This window comes from Scylla paramamosain, chromosome 11 (assembly GCF_035594125.1).
Source record: "Scylla paramamosain isolate STU-SP2022 chromosome 11, ASM3559412v1, whole genome shotgun sequence".
Taxonomy (NCBI): Eukaryota; Metazoa; Arthropoda; class Malacostraca; order Decapoda; family Portunidae; genus Scylla; species Scylla paramamosain.
In genome coordinates this window covers 6,745,001-6,754,174 of record NC_087161.1, presented here as the reverse complement: position 1 = coordinate 6,754,174, position 9,174 = coordinate 6,745,001, and the positions used below count along the sequence as shown (strand labels likewise).

Here is a 9,174-nt window from a genome sequence, read left to right as displayed (position 1 = left end):
ATAAACGAGTTCAACGTTGTCTTCAGCGCACACTCAGTTATCTAGAGATCTACTTTTGTTTCTTTTACATTCACACTCTTTCACCCATGCATTTTAAAAATTTTGTTAGCAGGACACATTTTTAATTTTTCCGGAGTAGTGTGATATAGAAAAGACACATTTTAAAAGTTAATCCATTTTTTTTCGGTATTAATGACACTTTCTTACTTTCTCCGGAATAATCTGGTATTGGTAAGACATTTGTATGTGACGCTTTCTTTCCTCATCCGGAATTTTACTAAGTTGACACATTTACTTTCGATTTATCAGATTTTTTTCTTTTTTATTTATAACGTTTACATTTTCTCACTTATCCGATCTTTAATATAACATTTATTTTTTTCAGTTTACTCTTAGTGTCACGAAGACATATAAATATTTTTGATTTATTTTTGTTTTATTTTTGTTACTTGGAACACAGTTTAATTTCTATTATCTATACGGAATTAAAGTGTTAATTATGTACACAACTTTTCCGGATGTAATAAAATTCACATTTATTTCACTCGTTCAACACTGGTGCCGCCATGATTTTTCCAATTATGAGGCAATTTTTGGTATTGCGAACAAACATTTTTTCCTTTATCCAATTTTTTTTTTTTTTTTTTGGTAAGATGAATAAACACACTTTACTTATCTGCAGTCTTGGTGTTGCGAATGATTTTTTTTTCCCTCAGTCATAATTTTTGGTATTACGAGCAAACAATTTTTCACTTATCCAGAAGTTTTGGTACTATTAAGAATATAATTTTTTTTGGGGTATTTTGGATAAAAAAAAAATCTTTTCATAATATTTGGTATTACAATGAGGTAAACATATTTTTCACTTAATCGAAAATTTCGGTATTACGAATTAGTATTCTGACATTAAGAATAGACACTTTTTTTTTCTTTTTCTATCCGAAAGTATTTGGTATTATTAGCCGTCAATTCTTTCAGTTCTCCAGCATTACGGTATTGATAACAGTAACTTTTCACTCGCCTGGAATAATCTGAGATTACAAACATTTTCTTTAGGCGGAGACTGGACTGATACATATTTTGGAACTCTTAGATTTCTTTCATACTGCAAATTTTTCTTTCATTAAAAAGGTTCGAAATTCTCCTTTAAACTCCTGAACACCAGAACGTTCACAAAGATCTCTACACCACCTCGTAAAAATATGGAATATTCACAAAAATTCGGAATATTTCAGGAATAGTCACTAAACACACACACACACACACACACACACACACACACACACACACACACACACACACACACAACTCTTTCAATGCTGGACATTTTTTTCTTTCATAATCACCTAATACAAGTTTAGACATTCATTTGGTACTACAGTCTCTTAAACACTTCTGTCGTCTAGAAAAGACAAAACTGACATGTTCGCTCTAAATTTACGTTTACGCATACAATTTTTTTTTTTTTTCCCCAGTGAATGTTAACACGACCGGAGCAATGAAAGGGTTAACTAAATGTTCCCCACACTCCGAATCCTCGTGCAGTGGCTCTGGTCCGTATTCAGAAACGCTCTGCTCTCTCACTACGAATATTTTCAAAGGCCACAGAGATGATTAGTTGGGTTCTCAAGAGAATTTCTCCTGTTAATTATGTAGAAATATTGTTAATCTGTCACTAGAAACCATAAAATCACTCTCGAAAACCCGTGTAACTTCATCTAGAGCCTTTTGAAAGTAGTGGTTGTGCGGCGCTAAAGTGTTTCAGAATATGGTCTCAAGTGGCAGCTTCCAAAACACCAACATGTCTTTAGAAAAGCCCCAGCATTATCCATCTTTCTCTTGTAGCAAACCTGGGCACTTCATTGTCATATCCCCAACCCTTAGCGTGCTGCTGAAACGCTTATTTTTCTGTTGCAGATAATTGTGATTTATTTTAAAGAGTAAACTTAAATTGCTGAGCGATTATTAAAAATACTATATCTATCCTTGTGACCCCTATTTTTTTTTTCTTTTACAAGTCCGTACTTGTAAACGCTTCGTTCTTTTGCTCTAATAATTTTCAGAGATAATTAGTCTGTTTAATATGGACGTTTTTTTTTCTGACAGATGATGTAGAATCCTTATGAAATTTATCACAAAAATTACGAAAACACCCTTGAAAACTCCTTCAAGGGCTAGGGAAATGATTGGTCATCTTCTGAGGGGCGTTTTTCCTATTGACAATGTAAAATCCTTATTAAAATAATCCCAAGAATTATGAAGACACCCTGTTAAAGGAAAGTTTTCAAAGATTTTAAGAATGGTTAGTGAAATTCAGATGGATGTTTTTTTTTTTTTTCTGACTGACGATGTAGTTCTTCTTAAAGCTATCACTAAAATTATGAAAACACCCAAGAGAACGGCCCGCACTGTGACAACTTTCCCTCCGATACTTGGCGTGTCAGGGAAGATTAAGGAGCTCCACAACAATTTCTAAAGACCACAACAAACCGATCGCTCCGGTATTTGAAAACCTTACGAATTAATTACTTTTTTCTTAATTATTCACTGGTTCACGCACTAATAGTTATGTAGTATAGTAGTAATATGTAGCAGTAGTGTAGTTACTATTATTTTGTTTTCTCCACGAAGGACAACAGACAACAAACAAACGGACAACAACAGGACTTTATAAAAATATACTTCTTTTTTCCTTTGTTTATCATCTTTCTCCTCCTCCTCCTTCTAGTCCCAGCTGATGCTTTTTTTTAAATATATTTTAATGTTTTTTTTTTTATCATGGTGACGTCACGGTCTTCGCTGCCTCACGAAGGACTCAAAAATTCATATATGTGTAGAAAAAAAAATCAAAACAAAAACGAAACAACATCCGCAAACTCTCGACTTTATACAAACACAGCTAGACATTATTATTATCATTATTATTATTATTATTATTATTATTATTATTATTATTATTATTATTATTATTATTATTATTATTATTTACAAGGTTACTGTGTGGGTTTCTTAACGGATAAAGAGGAATAGGAAAAGGGAAGAATGGAGGAAAATTAGGAGAGGGAATGGAAAGAATAGAGGGAATATGAGGAAATGGAATGACTGAAGAAATAATGGAAATGGGGAATGGAGGATAATGGGGAATAGAATGGGAATGAACAGGGAGTGAAGAATAGCAGAAGAGGTAAGTAGGAGTAATGAAATGGGAATTAAGGAAGAATGAATATGAATAGAAGATGGGAGGAATGGGGGGAAGGGAAGGAATGGGGGATAAGAATGAGGATAGCAGGATAATGGGAGAAATTGGGGGACGAAAAATAAAGAGGAATAATGGGATGAGAATGAGGATACATACGTGATAAGAGAGATTGGTGAAGAGAAAGAATGGGAAATAAAAATGGATAAGAAAAGATTGGAATAGGGAGAGAATGGAGGAGAAAGAGATAGGAAGGAGAGGGATGATGTTTAGATGGCGAAGGGAAGTAGGGGAAGGAAAGGAGTGGGGAAGAATGGGGAGAACAGGAGGGAGGGGAGGATGAGGGGATGTTTTCTTTTAAACCATAACGAGCAAGTACAAAATGAGTTACATGTATATAATCTGCCACTCCACCACAATAATTACTCTACACACACACACACACACACACACACACACACACACACACACACACACACGTGCGCGCGCGACTTGTCCTGTGGTGAACAGTGAAAATTCCGAGCATTAACCAAAACAGAAAAGAAAAAAGTGCAAAACGAAAAAAAATAGAAAATGAGTAAGAAAAAGAAAAAAAACTCTACGGAGTGAAATTGGAACATGATTAGAGAGAGAGAGAGAGAGAGAGAGAGAGAGAGAGAGAGAGAGAGAGAGAGAGAGAGAGAGAGAGAGAGAGAGAGAGACGGAAATAAATCAAATAAATTATTGTAAGAACGAAAAATTGGTGATGAAAAATGAAGTAAAAATGTACGTTATGATACTGAAATTAATGAAAAATTAACTCACTTCGAAAATACACAATATTAGTAGTAGTAGTAATAGTAGTAGTAATAGTACTAGTAGCCGTAGTAGTAGTAGTAGCCGTAGTAGTAGTAGTAGTAGTAGTAGTAGTAGTAGTAGTAATAATAATAATAATAATAATAATAATAATAATAATAATAATAATAATAATAATAATAATTAATAATCAACAATAATAACAACAACAACAACAATGACAGGTGTGCACCTACAGGAAACCAATATCACTTTCTCACAGACACCGTCCGTTCCTCACACACCACACGAAAGTTTCAAGAAAAAACGTTTATGTCCACGTTCAGGAAGTCAACGTTTGCCGGGTTGACCGCACGAGTCGTCAGGCTCACGAGTCGTCAGGTGTGGCGCGGCAGGTGTGAGCCTCACGAACATACACCTGCCCCCTGCCGCGCCAACACAGGTACTGAAGCGCGTGGCAAATGATTAGTATTACCAGTAGAATGCTTGCCAAATGCCGCACAGGTGAAGGGAGGAGGGGATGAAAACGCCTAAATGTACTGATGATGATGATGACAATAATAATAATAATAATAATGATAATAATAATAATAATAATAATAATAATAATAATAATAATAATAATAATAACAATAATAATAATAATAATAATAATAATAATAATAATAATAATAATAATAATAATAATAATAGTGACAAAGGTAGATATAATAAAGGAGTTTCTTTTTGTAAGTTACTACTAAAATACATGAGTTTGATTATAAAAAGTAGACTTCAGTTAATGTTACTGTGTGTGTGTGTGTGTGTGTGTGTGTGTGTGTGTGTGTGTGTGTGTGTGTGTGTGTGTGTGTGTGTGTGTGTGCTGATTCCTTGTAGCGGTTGGTGTGGCCGCCTAATGTATTATAATTATTATTATTATTATTATTATTATTATTATTATTATTATTATTATTATTATTATTATTATCATTATATTTATATGTATGATTTACTGACTCATCTACGCGTATCTGAAATTCCTTTTTTTTCCATGTTTCTTATTTTGTTTCAAAGTTTGGTGGGTACTAGTTTTTTGGTGGTGGTGGTAGTGGTGGTGGTGGCAGCAACAGTAGTAGTAGTAGTAGTAGTGGCGGCTGCAGCAGTAGCAGCATCAGCAGCTGCAGCAGCAGCAGCAGCAGCAGCAGCAGCAGCAGCAGCAGCAGCAGCAGTAGTAGTAGTAGTAGTAGTAGTAGTAGTTGTAGTAGTACTAGAAGTAGTAGTAGTAGTAGCAGTAGTAATAGAAGTAGTAGTAGTAGTAATAGTAGGTGGTAGTAGTAGTAGTAGTAGTAGTAGTAGTGATGGTGGTGGTGTGGCGGTAGTAGAAACAGTAGTAGTAGCAGTAACATTATTAGTAGTAATGATGATATAATAATAATAATAATAATAATAACAATAATAATAATAATAATAATAATAATAATAATAATAATAATAATAATAATACCAACAACAAGAACAATAATAATAACTGATGGTAACGTAACAGCAGGGAGCAGAAGCCGCCAGTCCGCCACAGTATTGCGAGTTTATAAATTCGTCTGTAAATCTGTTGCAACACGCCCTGGCAACACTGATTCATTGTTGCCATAAATATTCGAGCGTTCCAACTCTCACGTGTTTTGTTTCCACTGTAGCTTTTTTTCAGATTCAAATTTATGCCCAAAATTCTGTGTTGCCTGTAATACTCAAGTGAATGATGCGGTAAAGGTGAGGTGTTGCAGTGAAGCGAGTGTGTAGTTAAAGTGAGGTTGCAGAACACTACTACACTCACACTCACACTCATTATTGCTATTTCTGTTTTGTGTATTGTTGCCTGATGGTTTTTGTGGTTTCCCCGATGAAGACAACCTAATGTACATACAGTATTGTTACACCGCCAACACGCGCCAGACGACAGGTGGGGTGCACGTCGCTGTCCTGTACACTGATGCGGCCACACACACACACACACACACACGGGGAAGTATTATGCTCGTCTGGGATGGCGGGCGCCGACACCTGGTAACTGCTCATTCACACACACACACACACACACACACACACACACACACACACACACGCCCACAAAGTTAGGGAGAGAGAGATTACACAAGTTCACAAAACAGAGGGTGACGGGCGGCGGACGGGACGCCTGGACGCCGCCTCGTCCTAACACTACGTTGACTCGGGTTTTCTTTGGTGGGAGTCTCGTCGCCTAGAAACTTCAGTGCGGGTCTCGGGGGGGATGGGATGTTCGAGGCGTTACTCGCTGCTTCATAACACTCGAGGCAGATCTGTCTCCGCATGTCCTACCTAGGCGAGCTGTCCTGCAGTGCCTCCCGCGAGCGGCTTCCGGCCTGCTGAGGGACGCCTGCGGTGGGGGGAGGCCGATCCCGGAGAAGTCAGGAGATGGTGGCCCCAGTGGTGGGCAGGCTGCCAAGATGGCGGCAGGACCCGCCCCGGCGGTGTAATGCGAGGGACACCCGCTTACTTGCCTGAGGGAGGAAGGACACGGCAACGACAACGTGGCGCGGCCCTCGGCTATCACAGCGATGTCGGCGTGTGAGTATCCAACCGCACACACGAACAATGGTGTGCACGGAGCAGCACGTACACACGGCTATGTACATACATACCTACATAAGATCGCGTCCTCATTTGTGTACAGGAAGAAACGTGAAGGCCTGCGGCGGGAAGAAGAGTTGTCGTGGAAAACTGAACCTTGAGTGTGAGCGAGGCTGTGTCGTCTCACCAGCCTGCGGGAGTCTGTCGCGCACACCACGCCACACATCGTGGTAGATACTGACCGTCGGAAAGGCAAATATTGCACTCAGAATATATATATATATATATATATATATATATATATATATATATATATATATATATATATATATATATATATATATATATATATATATATATATATATATATATATTATGTCTCATATATATATTGTTGTCTTTTGAATACATTAGGAGTATTTCTGAACCTAAGTCCCTTATAAGGGTTTACGAACAATTCACTAGAGGATCCGCCCATCACCGGCGCGGCAGGACTGCAGCAGGGGGCGGCGTGCCCAAGCGGTCCCCGTGTCACTCTGTGGCGTGTCTCTGCGTGGCAAAGGGGACGTGGGTACCTGCCAACGCTGAGGGGGGGCCGTGGCGGGAGCATCCGCAGCAGCAGCAGCAGCGCCGGGGCGGGGGGGGTCACACGGAGGTGGTCATCTCCTCTATCACGGTGATGTTGCGTCGCGGGCGGGTGGCGGGCTGCGGCTGGCGGCGCAGTATTGGGGGCCGCGGGGCGGGCAGGGGCGGGGGAGTGTATTCATGATGGGCATGGTGGGCGGGCGAGGAGTGGGCCAGTCGTCGGCCGCTCCCGCAGCCACCTTGGCCCAGCCTGGCCAGGTCCTCAGGCTCGCTGAAGCTGACGCCGCTGGCTTGCCCCAGGCGGCGGCCGTGGGGGAGGTGCACGCGGAACCTTGGGTGCTGGGAGGCGTGAGGGCGGTGGTGCTGGTGCTGGTGGTGGCGAGGACGGGGTTCAAGACCCTCGTCGTCGGTTTCGTCTCTCTCGCCGTCCACGCTGCCTCGCTCACTGCAGAAGTCGTCGTGGCGGCAGGAGTTGACGCAGTCCACCACGTAGTCGTAGTAGTGATCGAGCAGCCCCTCCTCGGAGATGCAGGTGAGCAGCTCGGGCCGCAGCTTGGGCTCCACCACGTCCACCGAGGTGGCGAAGGAGATGGTCTTGCCGAGTTTGTTCAGCGCCGCCGAGGCCTTGGCGTGGTCCTGTCCAGGCCCTGGGAGCTGCAGGGCGGGCGGCGGCGGCGGCGCGTTGGAGTCGGCGCCGCAGGTACACACAGGTGCCTTGGGGAGCTGTGGCGGCGGAGCCATCGGCGCCTTGTTGCTCCCAGAGGCCCCAGCGCTTCCCGTAGCAGCCGCTCCGCCGCCACCGTTCTCCAGGGGCACCGCGTAGGGATCGTGGGCGAGGTGGGAGTCCACGGTGGTGAAGGAGACCGTGGTGTCGTGTTTGGACAGACGCTCCCGGAAGTAGTTGAGGAGGAAGAGGCAGGAGGCGCCGCCAAGCAGAAAGATGCTGGCGAAGAAGTAGCCGCTCTTCGGGTTACTCTCGTTGATGTAACCTGCGGGGCGAGGGGTGGGCGTTAGCTATGGTTACAAAAGAGAGAGAGAGAGAGAGAGAGAGAGAGAGAGAGAGAGAGAGAGAGAGAGAGAGAGAGAGAGAGAGAGAGAGAGAGAGAGAGAGAGCACGCACGCACGCACCACTCACGAAAAGTAATTCAGAAGTGACTACAACGAAGTGAGTAACTGAGTGAGTGAGAGGGTGTTGACGGCTCCTGATGTACATTCTTCCAGTGACTGAAAAACAGCGACAAACAAACAATAAATAAATAAACAAAGCAAATATGAAAAAAAAAGGTTCTTATGGAAATAACCCTAGCCTACTAATTTCGAGACAGTGACTATTTATTTATGTGAAAAAAAAAATCACGATCTACACAATGAAGGAATTATCAATGAAAATAATGTACTGAATGAATCTACATTTAACCTAACTAACCATATGTATAGAAACGCAAAATGTTATTGTAATTATATATATATATATATATATATATATATATATATATATATATATATATATATATATATATATATATATATATATATATATATATATATATATATATATATATATATATATATATATATACATATATATATATATAAAGAATACAGACAAATACATGGATAGCAAAATACAACAGAACAGAACAACACAAATATTCACAACTTAATGACTGAGATGAATAAAAAATCACACCGATTTAATGACTAAACAACGCTTGACTCAAACACGCTACACTACAGCCAGGCAAACACCAACGACCTTATTCTGAAACATTTCTGCCCGCACCTCCAGGCTCTAATTGAAGCTAAAGGGGTTTTTAAGCATGTTATCACAGTTCTAGTGACAGGTTAACAAAAGAAGCATTCTTAAGAACCCTGTTAATCATTTATGTGACCTTTGAAAATAGTCCTGGAGGGAAAGCAAAGCGTTTCAGAATACGGGCCCAGGCCACCACCATCGCGTCGGCCGCCACCCACCAGTGACGGGCACCCCCAGCAGTATGGGGAGTGCCGTGGAG

The 9,174-nt window shown here is 40.9% G+C and overlaps 1 protein-coding gene across 2 annotated transcripts in view; it reads right to left on the bottom strand.

Moving 5' to 3' along the window:
• Positions 1 to 6,928: 6,928 nt before the first annotated feature.
• Positions 6,929 to 9,174, bottom strand: part of LOC135104891 (monocarboxylate transporter 13-like) — a 189,081-nt gene continuing 186,835 nt past the window's right edge. Inside the window, exons 7-8 of one of the 2 annotated variants that reach the window (XM_064012618.1) lie at positions 9,134 to 9,174; positions 6,929 to 8,148 (exon numbers count right to left, since the gene is read on the bottom strand). The exon at positions 9,134 to 9,174 is cut by the window's right edge and continues 166 nt beyond it. In XM_064012618.1, the coding sequence (XP_063868688.1) occupies positions 7,220 to 8,148; positions 9,134 to 9,174 (970 nt within the window). In that variant the 3' untranslated portion in view covers positions 6,929 to 7,219. The remainder of the gene's footprint in view (positions 8,149 to 9,133) is intronic. The other variant, XM_064012617.1, reaches the window with a different exon arrangement.